Genomic DNA, 21110 nt, shown 5'->3' on the forward strand with positions numbered 1-21110 from the left:
TGAGACTGAATTTTTTAAAGTAGATTTTCTTTACAAGCCCTAGATCCCATTTTTGTGAATTTCCACTTAAAACTGATGCATAGAAAATAAGCCTTGCACAGTAAGCCTGTTAGCTCATTTTTTATTTCTAAAACTAGATGTGAACTTTTGTACAGGAAACTGGCCGAGTACATTAACGGCCCTGCATAGGCTCTCTAGTACATGTTCTCTTAGTTTCTACTAAAGTGTGAATTGAAATACTAACAGTGAAAAATAGATCAAATATTCTCATGCTAAAAACACTGAACTGTCATCATAATGTTATATCAAACTATGTCATGGTTCATAACTGCTTTTTTTATCAATTTCTTAACATAAACAGTTCTTAATTGAAAAGAGCTGCTACTGTCAAAGTAACATTTTTATAAATGTTACCACTAGTCAGCTGAATAAGGACTGGACAAAGAGTAGCTGCCTGTCTTTGGAAACAGCCATGGGCTTCTAAGCTGCTCCCTTTTGCTAGCAAAGTTAAAATAACTGTAAAATATCTACAATTGTCTTGTAATCTGAGTAGAGGATAAAGGGAGGCACAGAGAAACTTTTAATAATAAATATTATTTGTATTTAGAACTTGTAAAAATGAAATAGACACAGCACAGCAATACAGAAAGGCAAAGGTAGCTGTGGCCCAGAAATTTTCCTCTAGGCAACCATTTCAGGTACTTGGCAAGAGTGTTGCCAGGAGTATCACCAATATAGTGTGGAACTTAACCGATTTGACAAATGGGTCTGGATTTAGACCCATTCAGAGAAAATGTTATAACATCCCTATTTTGTCTTCAAAATAGTCAGTGTCACTGGGTCAGCAGTACCTTTTTAAGAAAAGATGTGAACGATATTACACCAGCAGTGTAGACAGCTGGCTCTTGTTCATCTGATAAATATCCTTGCTTCACTGAATCAGTGAAAATTTCTTTTAGCATTTTAATCTGAGCCAGCTGTCCTACTCAAAGACATCCCTCACCTTCTGCATATCCCTGTGAGCAATCCATGCTCCTAACCTGTCCCAGTAACATGGTGAACTCTACTCCTATTTCTGAACATACCTGTAAGGATAGATTCTAGGAGGAGGAGAGATTCTACATGTTGGATACAAGGAAAGGATACACTACGGAGACTTTTTTTTTTTTTTCCAATATATGGTTGTTAAATGCTTGTTAAATAAACTAAAGAGATTCTGCAGTTAAAGAATGATTTTTTTTTTTAAATAAAGATCTGTATCATTCATTATTAAAGTTAAAATTACTTGTAAAACACATAAAAGTGTCTAATAATAATAGAATTTCTGGGCTACTTACGTAATATGTGCCATGATGTTACACACTTGGCCTCATCTTGCTCTCAAGAATTTGCCTTTTTAACACAATATGGAGGTTAAACCAGTTAGAATCTTGGTGTCTTACCAAGAATATCAGAGAGTGAATATTTCAACTGCAGGTCAGCAGCTTACTTTGTAAGCATGGAACATCAGATGGCAGCAATATCTGGGACTGACTTCAGATGGCTTGTAGGTAGATGTCTATAACACTCAATGACTTTTTAGAGTAAAACTGTATCTTATGTAACTATTTTTTCTGTAATCCAGTTGTCTGTAATTTTCAACTAGAAACTCTCGATTCAGCTTTCCAGATACAAAACTCTTTATTGTACTGCTATTGCCTCTAAACCACCAGTATATTTTTCCCTTTCTTCAGCCACAGTTTTGAACAAAATAATTTCACAATTTCATGGAGCAGTAACAGTTGAGACAATCACTTTATGCAGCTAAATTTATTCTCAGAACAGATTACATTTAAATGTGGAGAAGTGGTCAACAGCAGGGAAAATTGTCCTTTTTGTTGCCAGCTAGGTAATTTTATGTAAGACTGGGCTCTGCTAATTAACAGTGTTTCCTTCTTTCTTAATGCTGTTAAATCAAATCTACACTGGCTGATGGGATAGCACATGTTGTGGCAATGTGTTAATTAATGTGCCCAAGAAAGGAGTAATGCATTTGGGGGTAATGCTGAAATGCTGAGCCCATACTTGCTCTTGAAATGAGAATATTCTCTTTTCCATGGGTGATGTACTAACAATTTTAGCTTCCATGGTAAATGATCCATGAAATGCTTGGTAAAATTAAGAAATGTAGAACTGTTAGTGACAGAGAACTGGTGATATTCCACAATTTTTGTTCTTCTGCCACTAAAGGGCATAATATTTCTGTTAAGTACCTGTGAGTCTGCACAGGAAGTATATCACTAAACCTCGTTTTTCTGTGAATGGATTCTCTGCCACTCCTGTGCTATTTTTGTTATTCCCAGTGAACCACCCTGTAGGTGGCCTCCATAGCCTTGCACCTCCCACACTTCCTTGCTCCCCTGTAAATGAAAGTAAATGGCTTAAATAAAACCTACAGCCAGCACTACAGGTTTCAAAAGAAAGGCTTTTATCTATTAGTCATTGACTGAATATAAATCTCCTTGCTTCTGCAAGGGAGCATGTTAATGACATGACTGACTGACATGTGATACCTCTAACTTACTACTTGCATTGAAAAAAATTAAGAAATTAGCTTTGCTTTACATAATTCTTCTACAGACTTCAATAAAAATGCGACTACAAATAATTACAAAGCCTGCCTTTTTTAAGGCAACCTATAGTATACAGAGTGGAGAATATTACAAGAGCACATCCAGTAAAGACAATACATCAACATAATAATGGAGGATATTTCAGTAAAAATAGAATAAATAAAATAAAAATATTTTAAGCTGTATTTACCAGGTTAAGTTAGAATATGGCATCAGACATACAAGGCATAGTGAACATGGCTGCCGGCCTACAGAACCACTAGGTATTATAAAAAATGCATAGATAACTGAAGGGTTGCTATAACATCAACTAGAACAGTTGCAGTTGCTCACACACACACACACACACACACACATCCCATACATACTTTTTTTGGCCGTGGTAAAAAGAGTGTCTGAATATATTGTGAAACAAAAGATTTGCAATAATAGGCTCTGATTCTGCAAACACCTGGGTGTATATTAAATCTCTTGGAGAATACGGAGCTCTACTGAAGCAAAAAGGCCACATATAGTCAGATCATTAAGCACACTACTTCAATATTTGCAAAATCAACAACATTTTGTTAACAGACATAAACCTTTTAAAACATACACTGGTGAGTGATGTACAGCTTTTCAAATACCTTTCTGTCTTCTCCTCAGCCCTGGCTGCAGTTGCACACATTGCTAATGAAAGCTAACTAGATGTTCCTAGCATTGACAACACGGATGTAGAACCTTTACACTGCTGTTTGCTAAGCGTTGCTTTAGTTAAAGAGAGTCTGGAACTCTCATGGGGAGAATCAGCACTCTGCCATGACAAAATTTAATTATACTGTTTAAAATTAATTTACTGCTGTACAACAGTTGCCAATCCCAAATCACAACATTGTCAGCAGGAACTTTAAAAAGACACTGTCAAAGTATTTAATTTAAAATAAAATAAAATGTGAATCGCTAGCACAATGACAAACAAGAAAACTTTCATCTCTTAACTTCACAATCCTACCTAACGGTATGGTGTTAGCCACCAAAGTTTGAGAGCAGTCATCCTTGGAAATGTTCAAGACCAGGTTGGATGGGCAACTTTGGTAGAAAGTGCACCCCTGATAGGGGTTTGGAACTAGATGACCTTTGAGGTCTCTTCCAAACCAAACTGTTCTGTGATTCTCTGATAGGAAGTGAGTTTTACACTGCTCCTAACAGAGGTGACTGGGATCAGTATTGGGAACTAAAGAAGCTATATGCAAGCTGCCACCCCTATGCTTTGTGATCTGGCTCCATGGTCAGTTAAACCACAGGTACTGCTAAAGGGGGTGAGTTTGTTTGTACTCCCTCCCCTCCAGCTCTACCTGTGTCCCCAGTATAAGCAGCTTCTCCAGCTGTACAGGCAATGGAGGTGGTGCAAAAGAGGCGGCAAGAGTGTGAGCCTCGAGTGGGGGAATAGTTGCTTCAGTGCCTGAGGTGCAGAATCGTGCTCATGAAAAGATCTGAGATCCGTAGAGGATCAGCGCTTCAGAGGGCACTGTAGAAAGTTAAATTTAATTAAATAGTTGCATAGTCAGCCTTCACCTGACGCTTGCTCATACATCATGCCGAGTTTAGTAATGATTTTCCTGCATTTCTCAATGCAGAAATTTCTTGAATCATCACTCTTTTCCTGTTGTGCTCTTAAGTTACTTTGCCAGGTGTGGTCATTAATTTCTTCAAACAAGGAAATAAAAAAGAAAATAGTTTGTTTATAGCAGTCTCTTGCATAATAAAATAAAAAAAAAAAGAGTTATTGTAACAAAAACCTAGCCAGTGATCCTTTATCATTGGAGTATGACAAGATTTGCAGACTTGGGAGACAGGCACAATTTGGAACCTAGCTATAAATGGAGGCAAAACATTTTTAACACTAGTTAAACATACTTAATGTTCCATTTCCAAAATCTGTACCAATCTGCAGGTATAGACAGATGATGACAAAGGGAAAGACTGAAGACACATGACTGCATTTCAAAATTAGTCTGAGGTACTATTTTGAGGGCAATGCTGGGCTGATTTGTGAGGATCTGCAGGTGTGTAAAGCAAATCTGTAATATGAATTCTTTGGAGGAAAAGCATTGAAACCTAATTGTAGTACCAGAAACACTATCCTGTTAAAAAAAAACCTCTTATTTTGTTACAACAGCATTAAAAGTAAAATAAATTCCACAAAATTTTGTAAATAACAAGAAATGTAATTGTTCTTCTGGCATGCTAAGTATTCATTAACAAACTCTGAGGGGAAGGGGAAATTATGCAACCAGACACTGAACTGAACATTTCATCAAACACTTGTATAGAAAAGGTATGGAATAGTTTAGTCTTTATAACAGTTGTAAGACAATAAAATCACTAACTACTTCTTTCTTATTTCTGATTGGTTTGAGCCCTCCATGAAACAAACAGCATTTTTGATAAATTAATGATAGATTTAGAAGAATAAATTTAACAGCCAGCAGTTGAGTTTGTATGTTTAAAGCTGAAAAGCTTCAGTGGATTACCCTGCAACTAGATTACTGAAAACACTTCTGGATTTTTCATCATTGGTTTGATTTTAAACACAATTCTTCTGTAAAAGTATAATGTGTAACCAGAAGATGACATAATGACAGTATGATTCAGAAACATGTCAGGGAGATGTTAAAGTAGTTGCTAGACCAATGCTGCCAAACAACTTAAAAGTAACTGGTGTAGTTCTGTAAAAAGAAAAAAACAACTTGGTATTTAATCTACAGTAATTCAGTTGTAGCTAATACTTGATACCTATTCCAGTGTTGAAAACAGAGCAAAGTGCTGTAGGATTTAAGATTGGTTTGTGACAAATCCAGCTCAAGAAGGTGAAACTTTTAACTCAGGCATCATTCACTCCAAGGACTTTAGCATGAGTTCACTAGGAGGGACGTGGCCATATTCTCTTTTTTATGTGAGTTTAAGTAATGTTCATATATTTACAATCAAACAGACCTTCCATTGCCCATGATGTAACTCATTGACAGCAAAAAAATTATTCATGCTTCTTTTCATATCACACGATGGTGGCAAGAACGAGAGAACATGCTTGTCTAACATTGTTTCAAAAGGGGTAAATTCTCTGAAGAGAAAGCATCAGCAACTGAAATGGAAGGTCAGACATCGTCCATTCATTTTCCTTAGTGTAGCTACTGTAATCTTCTGTCAAATGGTAGGATAATCTTCTCTCTTATGCAGCTATGGCATCTCAGTGACGGGACGTTTCTGTTTCAAAGTGTCAATGAGAGACAAGACTCCTCTTTTTACATTAGTTGTAACTCTTCTGGTCACTGAGTCTGCAGGAGGTGGGGGCGGCCGAACTTTCTGTGAAGGAGGTCTGGCTACTAAGCACTTCTGATACCGTAGCTGCAACAAAGCAAAGCCATTCTGCAATCATTACTGCATCAATAACTTCAAAGACCATTTCAAATACACTTTTAGTATTTTCTCATTAAATACAGTCAAACCTCTGTTTTGGCTGCGACAAGAAGCCCAGCTGAAGTTAATGGGAAATTGGTCTGTCAATGCTTGGGCAGAAATTGTCCATTAGCACACAACAGATACTAAATCACATAAATACCCATTTGAAAACTGAGAAATAATCTTTCTGGGTTCAGTTACTCTTGAAAAAGGATTATTTTCACTATATTACCACAGGATTTCATAACACGACTCCAAGTAAAACATTTTTCCAGCATTAGGTGACTTGCGTAGTGAAAGAAAAGATTTCTAATTTACACAGATGTTGCAGAGGTTAGAGAAAATAAAGGGACATTGTTCACTAAGCTGGCACTTCCAACATGAAGACGTTTGGATTTTAATTGATTGAATATATAATAATATTAATTCCTATTTTTATCTTTCTTTTCTCTATCATGAAAGTAATATAACTGCGAATTTGAAAAAAATGATAATTTACGGAGGCAGTGAAAATCTAAAGTGCTATTAGAGGCCTTTGATGAAGGTCACGTACCATACAAGCAGCCTGAACAGCTTCTGATACATTGCCTGCATTTGGTTCACACCAAAAAACATGGCACTCAAAATGCTGGTTTCCTGTGTCCATAATGAAGGCGAACGTGTGGATGTCTTTGCCTACTCCCATGAAGGACAGGAACCGCACACGACACTCCACCATCACCTCCTCTTCATTCTGGTCATGAATCAAAGGATTGATCATTATGGATACTCTGTGGAACTTTCAATTTTGATTAAATGAGAAAATACACTGATACAATATAGTAATTCCTTCTTATCTATCTGCATAAACCAAGCATGCTCAGGCCTGGGTTGGATCTCCCCTTCTAGGCTGTCACCAGAAAACCGAGGCTTTGGGCATTACCACAACATTTTAAAATGTTGTGCATTTTAAGAAGCTGCTTGTTTTGTGAAGAAACAAAACAATATGGCTAAACATGACTACAAAACATGCTTCCCTATCACTGGTATGTTACAGAGATGTAACATACATCTCTGTATGTTTATTTACATCTCTGTATGTATATTTAGTACCCTCATCAAAAGACATATATAAAATACTCCATTAGTAAGTCTCACTGTATTAAACTCCATGGAAAATGCTCTAAATTTTCTTCTGTAACACAGATTTTTATATTACTCTTGGCTTCCATACCAAGAGTAAGGCAAATGCAGTTTGGTGTTTAGGATTGCTACCACTTTGGGCTTAACCTACAGAATTTTAGTCTCAAAATTCCTAGAAAGGAAAACACTGAATTTAAGTATATAATGAATACTTATAATAATTTATTTCTGAGAATTTGCTTGGAATGATAAAGAAAACTGAAGCTGATACAAGCAGTAAGAGCCTCTGCAGATTCTGGAAATAAATAAAATGTAAAATAAGCAAATGAAATTTAGTTTAAACCAACCCTACTAGCATTTCTGTGTTCTGGGTTTTCAACACTCATATTATTTTAAGTGTGTTTTAAACAACACATTCTGCCTTACTCGTTCATTGATGACTGTGACAGTAGCATCAGCAACATTCATGGTAACAGGCAACCAGTCATCTTTGCTAGAGGAAGCCATTAGACTTTCAATGGCGCTGTTCAGAGTATCCATTCCTAGAAGAGAGTAAAATGCAATAGTGAAAAATAATATATATATAAAAAAATAACAGATTTTTTTATCTTCACACAGTAGTATAGAAAACAGATTGTTTTGGATTCCTTATTAAAATTAATTTGATCATGTAAGAAAGTACTGTGAAGTTGTATTTCTCCACCTGGAAAGGCAAAACAGGTGCCTCTGGCTTAAAAAAACCAGGATAGTATCACGTTTAGCTTTTGTACCATTTCAGTTCATTAGGGCCCTTCTCATTAGTAGCAGAGCTCATATTCAGAGAAAGCTGTAGAAAAAAACTTCACCTTCTTGGCAGCTTCCAGAATACCCTGTTTGCAAAACACATGTTCATATGATGCCTTGAATATTAGATGTCTTCTTGCCTGATTCATATAACTAAAACAGAAGAATTGCTACCCTTCAAAAATCATGCACTGGCAGTTGATGAGCCATTAGAGTTCAAGCAAGGTACTTTGGAATTCACTGAAGTGTTACATACCCACAGGTTTAGCTACAGGTAGCATGCCCAGGTACTGGACGTGAAACTTCTGTACCAGTTCTGTCTTTGGTGTTGGGAAATCTACTGCATGGGAACAAAAGTCAATTTCTATTAATCAGCATTCACAGTAGGAAAAAGCATTTTCATTTCATCAATAACATAAAACTGTTTACCCATTAATTGTATTCTGAAGGCATTGCATCGATTTAAAGGAATCTTTATTCCTTCTAACAAGAATAAGCCTCAATAATTTCTAAAGGAATCTTTGGTCTATACTAAGAATAAAATCACATTGTATCACTGGCACATTAAAACACAGAAAATGAAGATGAATGAGTCTCTGATATGTATAGACCTAAGTTTCACTGCAATAACTATGTAAAATCTATAATCTGTTTTTAATACTATCCTTGCTAGTATGTTAAACACAGTCACACAAAGGCAGCTTCCTCCTACCATGCAGTAACGTGTGTAAAAGCTGGATGACAGCTCACTTGCAGCCTTGCCTCAGAAGCTGCTAAAATAGATGCTGAAGGCTAGGAGGAATACTCCTATGGCTCTTCTGAATGAGTAACTGGAGTATATTCTGGTTTTAAGGAAGATTTGGATTTGTGCAGTCTCAAGTCAGGAATTATTTTGATTTGAAAAAGAATATCCTGAGTAGTCACAAATAAGTTAGACTGTGTTTGCAACACTTGCATTTCAAAATAAAAGATGAAATGCACAACTTGACATAACTGAGCAGGACTCCGTAACTGTAAACATAACCAAAAAAAATACTTAAAAGTAACACAGGAACAGATGACAGTCAGATACATTAATTAAAAAGCTGGAATACACTCCTGACTTCTTCACCCAGCATGCTCATTTTGGTCAAAATCTGCATCAGAAAAAAAACTTATCTAAAACAGGACCATCCTGAGGATACTAGCTGTAACACACAGTACCTTGCAGAGGAACATCAAGGGTGACATTTGTCCTGTCTTGTAATGAGCTGCAAGCCATAGCTTTAGCATTCTTCCGTTCAGCCATAATCTTAAGAAGACAGTGATAATACAGCATTTAGAAAAAAATAAATATGTAGTACAGCAACAACTACAAATCTATTACAACCCTATTTTTGAAATCTAACATAAGTCAGAAGATACACGGCTAAGCAGGTTATTCTTTTTAAATAACAACTTTAATTTTACTCCACTTTATTCACCATTCCTTGACTACATAAAGAACTTAAGTGGTGTCCAAGGCTAGATGAAAGAGAGGTTGAGGATGAAAAAAAATCTAGTCATTTTTATCAACAGCAAAATTATAGTGAGGAGTAATAGAGCAAGAAACATAAATATGTAACACACATAGAAGAGTGTTCCTTATGCGTGTTCCTCTCTGAACTGTCTTCTGCTATGTAAATCTTTTCCTCCATTTTTATGTTTATTCTAGAATTAAAAATCCCATGCAAAATATAACACGTGGCTCCTACCAAATGTGTAGTACTAGCAAAAGAGGAGTAAAGACCCAGTTCTAAATAAATATTTTGGATGGTTATTCCCTACAAATATGACTGAGAAAGGATCCAGGGAAGGTAAAAGAGGTTTTCCAAAGCTCATATATGAACCACAGCTATCTGCTTCTTTATGTTACAACTGTTCATTGTAATTAAGCTATAAAGATATTTGGTCTTACAGCAGATGACACTTGGTCTGAAAATGCTTCTTGCAAACTTCTCTGCCCCCTCCTTATTTTTTTTTTAGCTTTATATTCAGAAAGTATTTTCAGTTGCAGGGTTACATGAGAATATTCCTGCCCCTCTGATGAAAAATTATACACACTAGCTTAGGAAGAAACCCTGACTTAGTAAGGAGATACAGCATGTCAGCACAAGCCAAGTGCTTCCCTGAATCAGGATTACATCTATTGCTGAATTAACTGTGTTGCTGTTAGCTATGGTTTTAAATGCCTAGGTGTTCTCTTATCCAAAATTAATGTCAGAAGTTTCACGTCAGTTACTTATGTGACATCTCTGCTCCCTTTCTGATATTCCTGTATAAAACCACCATGGCATTCACTTGATGTAGCAGCAGTGGTAGGGCCTGTCTAGCATATTTTCCCCTGCTAGACTTGCTGGAAATACCTGTGTGAATTGGAGAGCTGGAGGAGAACTAGGACAAACATAAGAGGTCTCCAGTCAGCCACTGCTGCAGTGCTGGTGTTAAAATTCACCAAGACAGCCTGCTGCTTCTTGGCCAACCTGAGCAGCTCCCCAAGTACTGCTGCTGGCACTCCCTCTGGAGCCCAAACCCACAAAAACCTGCCAGGCTTTGCACAGTTGCTGGGCTACCTTCTGCCTCAGGCATAACCCTGCTGCCCAGAGGGCTGCAGTAATGCACACTGTGCAAAGGCTTATGTTGCTTGCATGAAACACCACAAACAAGTTCAATAACACATCTTCAGTGTTGCAAAAATGAAAAATTTTTAGACTATACAACTGACTACAGAGGAGGGTTTGGCATCACTGATTCCATTCACTAACATGAAGATAAAATGTAAAAAGCAAATGACAGTGACATAGCAGAATTTTAAAATCTGAAGGTTTCCTAACTAGCATTTCTAGAAGAATTGTGACTTATGAGGACAGACAAGTTACATAGAGATAGCTGATAAGGTTATTCACTCCCACAGCCCACTTTTTATGTGATGCAAACTAAAAAAGAGTTTCAAGTAGATTAATTTAACTTCCTCTTCATAAAGCATTTCAGATTGCCCACTGTAAAGGAAGTGCTGCGCTGTTACTGCTGCATGAAATGACTGTACAGAGGACACTCATGAACTGATCATCCACGAAAATCAAAATTAATAACCATGGAATGGTGTCAAATCTGTAAGGCAGAATGACTGAAAAGAATAGTCCTCCACAGTATTACAGACAACACTATCAGAGCAGGAACTAAGATCCTTTAATTTACATAACTAGAGTTCACTACCTTAAACCCCTTCTCCATGACTTTTTAAAATACAGTTAGCGACTATTTTCCTCTATGTCCTTGAGGATAATACCATTGAATAACACCATTCAAACAAGGTCTGATTTATTTATGGAGTTTAACATCATTGTTTATTATTAATTGAACCTCTGAATTCTTTTTCCATTTTGAACCTGCAGCTTCTTTATTATTAAGGAAAGCCTTTGGCCTCTATACCCACTTGTCAAATCAAAAGCACATATCATCCTCCTCAGATCCAAATGCCCACTCTCCCATAATTCCCATCCATTTGCATCCTTTCCCTTACAAATTCTCTACACTGTTTCTCATTGCCAGTTATATAAACTAAACTAACACTGCGTACAACTGCTGATTACACGTATAAGGCTGAAGGACCTCTGAACAGACAAATGCAGCTGATTTTAAATCCACTTGCCTTGGAGCAGATTTCGTGTAAACTTGTAGCAATGGCTTTTGCAGGTGTGTCACATCGAAACACATGACATTTCAGGATTCTTGTGTCTTTGTCTCTTGCCACATAAGCGAAGTCTCTGTGTAAACAAGACAGAAGGACACATTAGAAACATGCCAAACAAATTTGATGACATTAGAATCATCAGTATTTCCAAAACTGCAAATCCTACTTTAGTTTAACAGGTGTATGCCTGAGCTCTCAAGGCATAAAATACAAGCCTTCAACAAAGCAGGTCTACAAATGTAATAAACTGCTTACCCATGAAACAGATATCTAAAGTTTGGTGCTTATTCTTTTTAATTCAAAAGCTCATTACAGTTTCCTAACCATGCAGCTTGCTCAAGTTACAACCCTTAATTTCAAATGCAATTGTAAACAAACAGCAAAATTTACTCAAATACATTATTGAAGATGAAGTAGAGACAGAATTGCATATTAAGACAGAAAACATATGCAGCTCTTAACTGCTAAAAAAACCCAAGAAACAGCATACAACACTGTAGTCAGAGAAAAATTGTATTTCAAAGGACTGCATGAAGTGTTTAAAATATGCAGATAGTAATTAGAGATCTGGTTGCATAAGGGAGATTTGAACCTGCTGAGCTTTGCTCACACTAATTGCCCTAAATTTCTGACCTTATTTTTTCAAAAGTTAAATAAAGCTGCCCTATAAAAGAGATTTCTGCACTGCACTGGCTAGTTACCACAGCACAGTATAGCTTTCTAGCATGGATGAAGGAAGTGCCATGACTAGGTTTGTTTGTTCTCAGGCCACTTAAGGGCTGGAGCTCTACTGAAACAGTCAGCAGTACATACTGAGCCAGGAAGAAGCCTGACTTTGTCCAGCTGCCATCCTTGCTATTCCCTCTGTTCACTGGTCTGTTCACCTCTGCTTTTTCATGTCCTCCATGCAGCCACAGCTCATTCCTACTTTGCGACCCTCTTGATACCTTTAGATTTCTCTGGCACTTTGCTCCAGCCTCTTATGTCTGAAGTGTCTTTTCAGTGCCTTTCTGCTTTACACATAAATAATTACCAGCAAAGCTCTCAGTGGTGAAGAGATAGGAGGGATATTCCTAAGCCACAGGCCTAGTATAAACTAAATGATTTCTGTATATAAAAGTCTGTAAATATTCTGAGCAGGGCTTAATGTAGCATGGATGGCCAATTTTAAAACTCATTTTAAATGCCCATTGAATTGAAGAATTTTACACTGAAGTTATCCAGGGGGAATCAGAGACTGTGGCAAATGGATTGCTGGCCTTCCTGCTCTGTGCAAGATACGGACACCGTCCTGCAGTTAAGGACCATACCTGTATCTAATCGAACAGCAGATTTTGCTCTTCATAAGCCCTTGCAATGTAAGGGCTGCTCAGTAAAAGGTACAGCTGGTTGCTCCATCTAAGTGCTTTGCAACCTGAAGCCTGATGAATAATATTTTTAAAAACCCAAGCCACACAAAACTATCAGAGCATGAAATCTGAAAGCAATTCCACATGACAGAACCATGAAGAAACACGGTGAAGCTGGAGGCCCCTCTCCATCTCACTGCATCCCATCCTGCAATGGCACACAGTAGGGCACAGGAGGGACAGGAGGCAGTGGGGCAGCACATGGAATGTGCTGCCACCTGAACCCTTCCTGCCAGGACCACCTGGCCCACACCTCAGTTCCACAAGTGCTGCCTCAGTACTGCAGTGCTGCATGCAAGGTTTGTGTCCAGCCTCTCCAGCACACAGTCCTGCAGCTTCTGTAAATATTTCTGCTTGTAATGGCATGCAATCATAAACAAGGCTGTATAACACAATTACAGAAGAAAATGACACACCAGCCAGTACATCAGTTTCAAGTACTGAGAGCTAATAAAACCCTCATGGTGGTGTTCCAGACTCACACACTAGTGTTTCACTTTAAGTACCTGAACACACTAGTGTTTCACTTTAAGTACCTGAACAGCTTGAACAAAGTAAATCAGCTAATTACATTCACGGATTGTGAATATACATAAAGCTTCAGATGATCAGGGCCTGCATCTACTGAGACAAAGCATGAAATATGAATTCTTCTAAACCTGTGGTATCATATCATACTCAACCCTGCCAGCACCGTCTGTTTTCAAATCATCAATCAAAATTAGCACACAAATCATCCTTGCCCCTTCTGGCAGTGCACAGACAGTACCACTGCTGTCATTAATTCATGGAAGCCACCTAGATGCCTGTGTGCTTGCAGCCCAGCAGCCAAGAGCTGGAGCTGGGGAACGGGCTGGTGGCTCCTCCTCTGCCTGCAGGAGCCTTGCAGCCTCGCTTCAGGCATTTCTAGGCTTTCGATAAACAGAGCTCCATGCTTCCTCTTGGAGAAGAAAGGTATGGCTTTCTGAGGATTTCAGAGTGTCTGCTTCCTACAGCAACAGTAAAACTAAGGAAAAGTCTTGTGTTTTCCTACACAGGACCACAATGGAACAGCTCCTTTTTTGTCCAAGGCCCTGAATCCCAAGTAAGCCAGAAGACCAGTCTCTGATCCTTTTTCCACTTCAGGTCCCTTCTGGGTTGCTTCATCTATAAACCTGCATTTGACTGCAGCTCACTTGAAGCTGATTAACATTTAAGTGAGATTTATGTGCAACAGGCCCCTGGGATAATGAAGAAGTGCTGAGCAACGTGTTTGTAATAGAAATTTATGGAAAAGGGCAAATGCCTCCTCTTACCACTCCCCTATTTTTACATTCTGCTGGGAAAACATGTGAAAAAAGACAATAAAAAGCCGTTTCAAAGCCCATGGTTTAATAGAGGGCTAGCACAGGGTTAACATCATATATCATCCAGCTGGATGAGTCTCTGCCTCCATGGGGTGCATGTGCACATGAAATTGGTGGGATCTGGATGACAGCTCCTAGTAAAATTTTATTCCATGTCAGTGGGGAGAACAGCAAGGTGTTTAGTGAGAGAATAATGCTGCAAAAAAAGCTGTATACTCTTGAAATTTTTTAACACAAGTGCAACACTTCAACTGATGCAGAATTATAGAGAAGAAGTACTGCACAGAAAGTAATTTTAAATTTTTTTAAAGTACTTTTCACATGTACTACACCATCCATTAATAACTTTCCAGTTATAGGAACTGGATATAAATCAGTATTCTAGACAAAGCTAGAAAAACAGAAAAATAGATAAGAATAATTTTGTGCAAGAGTGGGTAAGACTGGTTCTGCTGAACAGTTAAGAATTAAGTAGTAATTTATTTTGAAAGAATACAGAACCAGAGAAAGACATTTTAAAAAGCAATTTTGAGAGCTGAAAAGAAAATGTAAGGTGCTAAATAAAAGGGAATTTAATTTTTATTTGCTCTTTTACTCTCTCTAATTGGCAAATGTCTACAGTCATTGACTAAACCTTAGATTATCATACCTATTTAACACCTGGCTAAGCATCACTTAGCTGCTCAACCTTGGATGAATATAATCACATTAAAAGCAATTTATGCTAATGCTGTCCTGTTTGAGTAGCAGTTATAACCATTTGCCACTATTAGGCTAAAGTCCTAGGAGGCATCCCAATTAAGTATGGACTAAAAGAGTAGCACATCCTTCATTACCTTCTCACATTAAACTTATTTCTTCAAAAGATTGTAGAAGAATGTAGAATTGCATGAATCCTTTTTTTGCTTTTGGTTAAAAACCCCTAACATCCTAGCCTTAAACTATGAAATAAAATTTTTTACTCTTCTCAATAAAATGAAATTGCTGCTATTTAAAACACCTACATTAAAATGATACACATGCAGGAGAATGTACATTTCTTTCCAGATATATGTATTACAAATAGTAACAAGAATCCTTGAACCAAAAGGGTTTATCTTAAAATTGATCAAAATTCATCCAGAATAGCCTACAGAAGATGATTTCTCTGTCCTGGTGTATAGACTTCTGCAACTGCAGGATCACAGAACAGATGCCAGGCTGTGGGGAAATACAAAATCTCCTGAGTTTGTAACTTTCAGGCTTCACTTTTCCTGCAAACAGCTCGCCAGAGACTTATGGAAGCAGGAAACAAAAAGGGGAGGGCAGCCACCACTATAGCAGAGCAGGGTCAGAGGCACCTGGCAGGAGGTTGCCGTTCACTGTCCAGACTTGAACGTCCATGGGAGCAGAGGAGGAGAAAAGCAAGAGAAGGGAGATGAGGCACATGATAAAGCAGGCAGATATAATGCCATCAAGATCATCCTCAGGTGGGGCTTTTCCATGACACACAAATATTATAGTATCATGAATGGCAGAAAAGATGAGGGGCAAGAAACTCTGCAGTAATATGTATGTTAGAAATTACAAATCCTCTGGATTAACATTTCAGGCTTTCTATCCAGACTTCTTATTCACATAGGAGAAAGGAGAATAGCTTATAGCTGAAATAATGTTTCTGGCTCTGTTCAGTTCCCTTGTGTTTTTACTATGGTCACACTGAGGAACCTGCAAAGTTACAGAGAAAAATGCAAAGGTAAGAAAAAAAATAAATAGATGAAACAAGCAGTATTCACAAATGCTGCAAAATCTGTTTGTAAAAGATTTACGAGGACATTTCAACTACCAGATACCAGACAGATACTGAGTGAAACCACTGCTTCCCTTCCACCTGTTCCAAATGAAACTCATAGCCCCTTCTCCAGGTGAATATACACCCAACACTTTTGGAATCAAATCCTGGAGGAGGAAGAAAAAGAACTATTCCCAAGAGCCTTCTCCTTCTCATTTCTCTTATACAATAACCACATCTATCCTTCTCAGTGATAAAAGCTGGAAGTGATGTGGGGGAGGAAGAATTTTCCCTGTGTTTCTGTTCAGTGTTCAACTGTTTCTGACAGTTTCTGGAATTCCTAAACACACATAAAGACTTCCATTTTTCTTCACTCCAAGTGCTTCACCTCACAGAGCTCCTCCACCTCCTTAGCTGCTCTCCAGCTACAACCCAGAATGGCACACTTGGCCACCATGACATTATTGTATAACTACTATATTATAGTAGTTAAAACGCCCTCCCCAAGAAGAGATTTTTTGGAGACTTTTCTTATTTCAGTTTTTACACAATTTGAAAATGGATTTCCTTGCAGCAAAACATCAGTTACGCATTTTAATTTAATTCTCTTCCGATGATCTGGCATTGACAGAGTGTAGCTTGTTTTTCTAATTCAAGCATAAAGTTTGTAGGGCAAATTATCCCTGCTGAAAGGCTGTTTGCTTCATTCCTTGATAATGTCACTTGCTCACTCTGAAGGAGGAGCTATGGCTACTTTGTGTGATACTCAGAGGCTTTAATCTGGCAGCCCTAAAACTCACAGCTGCCGGTTTTTCTTTGATGTCTTATCATTGCCACAGTTCTGTGTGCTTCCAAAATTTGTTAAAACCCTCTCAGAGCTGATATGCCTGATACCCAGCTCAGCCCTTCAGAGCCCAGCACTTCCAAGCCTGAAAGCATTTGTGTGACTGTCACTCTAATTTCCTTCCTGCAGCCTGATGCTTAGGCAGCTGCAAAAGCTGGTCCCCCAGAAGGGCTTTCAGTGCTGCCCACCACCTTCTCCTGCGTGGAGGGGACAGGAGTCCTGTCAGCCTCGCCAGCACCTCCTCACTAGCAAGAAAGGTGGCTCTGGGATGTCACAACTCATTTACCCCTCTGCTACCAAGGGCTTTATTCTACTCCTGCAAAGGGCCACACATCTGCATCAAGTGGAGTTATGTCAAAGCACAGTTCTCCAGATGCATGAGCTCTGTTAGCACAGTGACAACACCACAGATTGTACAGCTTAGATGTATGTCCCATGCTGGTCCTCATTCCCAGCCTCACCTCACAATCACATGGCCAAAGCACCACTACCATGGCCAGGAGGTCAGTCTGTCACATGTGCCACGGTCACCACCAGGGGTGCCCTGGAGAATGTCACATCCAGCTGGTGCTCGGGGCTCAGATGGGGCTTACTGCTCTCAGCAACTGCTAGACAGGCATGGCAAACTGAAAAGTCAATCAGTAGCCAGACCTCTGCTTGTTTTATAGATAGATTTAACAAAAGACAGAACTTCTGGGACAGATCACATGAAAAATCACTGGCCACTGGCTTGGTCAATACAAATTTTTCAGGGTGTTTTGTTGTTTTTTTTCTTAATTACTTCACAATACCTTTGAAATGTGCATGGGCAGGGGGCTGCCTTCCTACCCTGTGCAGCAGTTTTTGAAGAAAAGGCACACAAATTAGGTAGTTTGTCAAGGCCATTATAGTTGTTGCTTCTTCCTTGAAGCATTGTAAAGTGGTGGCTTAACTCCTTAAGATGGCCAGTGTGATGAATCCTAAATTTCCCTTAAGTAAATGAATGTGTTATTATGCCTGTGAACCTCTGAACAGCCTCTTTGCAGCAGATCCTGTAAATTTGACTTTGACAAATTAGTATTTAGATATTTTTGACAATGCTTCTGTCTTCCAGATCTAATTGGAAGACATGGTGTTTTGTTTAAAAGGAATATTTAAAGATTTGATAAAGAAATACATCAAGCTGAGATGCTCAAAGCACTACAACAGATTTAACTGAAGACAGCAGACTACACCAGAATAGTTAATCTCTCCAGTGTGTTTTGTTTTATAAGCAAGGCTTCCTAGTTCTCCTTTGTTCTTTATCATTCAGACAGAGAACACAGCAGTTGTGCACAGACACTACCCACGAATCTGCCCGAAGCACACTTTTGCCAGTGCTAGGCTGGAAGGATCATTGCTCTCCACAGGCATGAAACCTATATTATACTGCAAAACCATAATCAAGAAAGTTCAAATATTTCCCTAAGCCAACACTACCTGAAAAACTGATTAAAAAAAAAGTCAGGCCTGGAAACCATTCTCATTATATTCCACAAAGCAAACATGAGGAATAGTCTGCATCTCTTAACCACATTCACCCAGTCCCACTTTCAAGTTTTTGCAATTTAGAAGAGCAAACAAACCCCAAATCTCATCTGAGGGATGCAATTCTATTGCTAAGAGCCTTTGGAGTGGCTGCAGCCCTTGTGCTGCAAAGCACCTGACTACAATGCCTTACTGTCTGTGCTCCCATGAAACAGGAAGCATTGTAGAGAATTCCAAACGATCCCTTTGTACATCCAAACAAATCAAACATACTAGGGGCAACTTTTCTTCAAACTTAAAAGACATGCAAGCAACTCAGACAGACCCAGAACAAATACCAAAAATAGAAAATAAATGTTAACTTTTTCAAATATCGCTAAACTTAGCTCTGAAATCCCTTGTTCTCAGTATTACATTTTTTCAATTTTTAAAATTAAAGCTGGGATTTTAACACTAGTGTCTTGCATTTCAGTTTCCAGAGAACATCATCTGAATTGAATTTAAATCCCAAGACCAGAAGCAAATACTAAAACCCACTACATCAAATGTTTTTAAACTGTTCTATTATTAGAGGGTTTTGGACCTGAGAAAAAAAACCCCAAAACAGCCAACAGCCAGTATCAATTGGACAATTTTGTTAACAGCAAATTGAAAAGGTGACAGATATTAATTTATTCACTGAAGTTGAGCTTCTGTTCACTGATACAAGCAAACCAATACAACATTTTTCAGTGCATGCCGGAAGGACAAACACAAAAATGGAAAAATGAAAATAATTTACCTCTCTCTGAATCCAGGGAAGCATGAAGAAACAGAAAGAGCAAGTTAGAAAGCACTCAAGCAGACAGAGCTCCAGCATATGATAAGGCAGGGTAGCTGAAAAGTGCTGTACATTTAACATACACTGTTTGTTTGTAGCACAGCATATCTAAGTGTATGGCCACTATGTCCCCTTGACACATTTTTTCACTGAATCTTGTTGCTCTGAAGTTTGTATTTTTAGAAACATGCAGTGAAGCCAACAGGCGTCAGCTGAATTCAGCGAGGCAATGCAGACATATCAACAGTGGGAGGTAATAAACCTTAAAATACCACACACAAGTCTGGGAAGTAGTATGCAGAAAGTATAAATAGACACAGAAAGTGCATGAATCTTCCAAAATAACACTTTCTACAGCAGACACTGACAAAAGAAACGAGAATAATTCTTCAGGTTGTGCAAACATTACATTGTTTAAACTGAAAGAGTAGAAAGATCATCAGTTTTTTAAATGCCTTTTCCAAAAGTTCATGCCCCAGTGTCACTTAGGGTCCTCTGAAAGTTGCACCCTGAAGACGTGGCAGCCTGGGGAACAACCTTCCACAAGCACTGAACTGAAGCCAGATGTATAAAATCACCACACACCTCCATTTCTAAAACACTTCAGCAACCCTGTTGCTAGCGGACACGAAGTATTGAGTGAAGGTCCTGAGATAATCACACACAGCCGCTTACGTGAGGAGAAAAAAGCCTTTATTGCGGGGTCTTGTCAATTTTTTATAAAGCTTCTCTGACCAGGTGACCCTGATTGGTAGAAGGAACAACACCCCTCTCATCCCATTGGTGGGAAAAGAGAGACAAAATGCTCAGAGCATCTGTGTCTTGTTTGGGGAAAGTAATTCCTTATTTACACAAATAATCCTTGACCGAGAAAAGGTTCCCAAGACTTTCCCTTGGGAACAGTCAGCGTCTGAGAGCTTGAAAATTCTCTCAGGTTCAGAAATCATGTCTACACAACTCCTAACTCTTGGTATGACTTAATCAACACCCCTTTCCCACAGGTGAAGGCAGACAGGAGAGGCACAAGCTTCCCTGGCTGGGGGCTGCCTTTCTGCCCCTCTTCCAGACCTGCTCTGCCTGCCTCCTGCCCTGGAGGGGGCTTCCTGCAGGTCCTGGCACCTACCACAGCCTGCTGCTTTCCAGGTTATGCCAGGCACCAGGAAACCCCAGGAGGTGAGCTGGCAGGGACATGTGTGCTTCTGGAGCTTGTCCTGTGAAGAATGCAGTTTCCTGGCATGTTCCCACAAAGGGTTCGCTGGGCTGGGGAAGCAGGTGGGTTGCTGCCTGCTTCTTTGCACCTCTCCTTAAACACTGGCCACCACTCTATGCAATGCATAGTGTCTCTACAAGGACAATGACCATTCTAAGAAGAGAGCTACTTAGTGCTGCTCTCCCACTCCTGCCTTCTGCATGCACCTCACAACTTCCCTTTTTTAAGAAGGACTTATCTCCAGTGAGCATCTGAGCATTGCTCATGCAAATGTGCAAAAATGCGGGACCCTACATCATTCCAGCTTGTAACTGACTCCTGGGGAAAAAAAAAGAAGTGGAGTGGAAAAATCACCACAAGGCTAGGATAAAAGACAGCACACTAAAGGGAAGGGATCCAATTCTCATTAGACATGTTATGTCAGCAAGCTTACAGTGACTGATCTGTTGCTCAGAAACTACTTAGTGAGTATATCTGGAATAAACATACATTTTCTAAGGAAGATTTTAGATAAACTGCATATGGTTCCCTAAT

General features: G+C 38.8%; 1 protein-coding gene across 14 annotated transcripts in view; it reads right to left on the reverse strand.

Moving 5' to 3' along the window:
- Window positions 1-578: 578 nt before the first annotated feature.
- The window catches only part of APBB2 (amyloid beta precursor protein binding family B member 2), a 165089-nt gene continuing 144557 nt past the window's right edge, over window positions 579-21110 (reverse strand). For 12 of the 14 annotated variants that reach the window (XM_014262615.2, XM_014262624.2, XM_014262612.2 and 9 more), the window contains 6 exons: window positions 11629-11743; window positions 9162-9249; window positions 8215-8298; window positions 7602-7717; window positions 6607-6786; window positions 579-5999 (listed from right to left, as the gene is read on the reverse strand). In XM_014262615.2, the coding sequence (XP_014118090.1) occupies window positions 5832-5999; window positions 6607-6786; window positions 7602-7717; window positions 8215-8298; window positions 9162-9249; window positions 11629-11743 (751 nt within the window). In that variant the 3' untranslated portion in view covers window positions 579-5831. Of the gene's footprint in view, window positions 6000-6606; window positions 6787-7601; window positions 7718-8214; window positions 8299-9161; window positions 9250-11628; window positions 11744-19327; window positions 19482-19951; window positions 20042-21110 lie in introns of those variants that run through there. The other 2 variants (XM_088056110.1, XM_014262633.2) reach the window with 2 other exon arrangements.

Source organism: Pseudopodoces humilis, chromosome 6 (genome assembly GCF_049639895.1).
Source record: "Pseudopodoces humilis isolate 2021_Gansu_Grassland_sample_001 chromosome 6, ASM4963989v1, whole genome shotgun sequence".
Classification (NCBI taxonomy): domain Eukaryota; kingdom Metazoa; phylum Chordata; class Aves; order Passeriformes; family Paridae; genus Pseudopodoces; species Pseudopodoces humilis.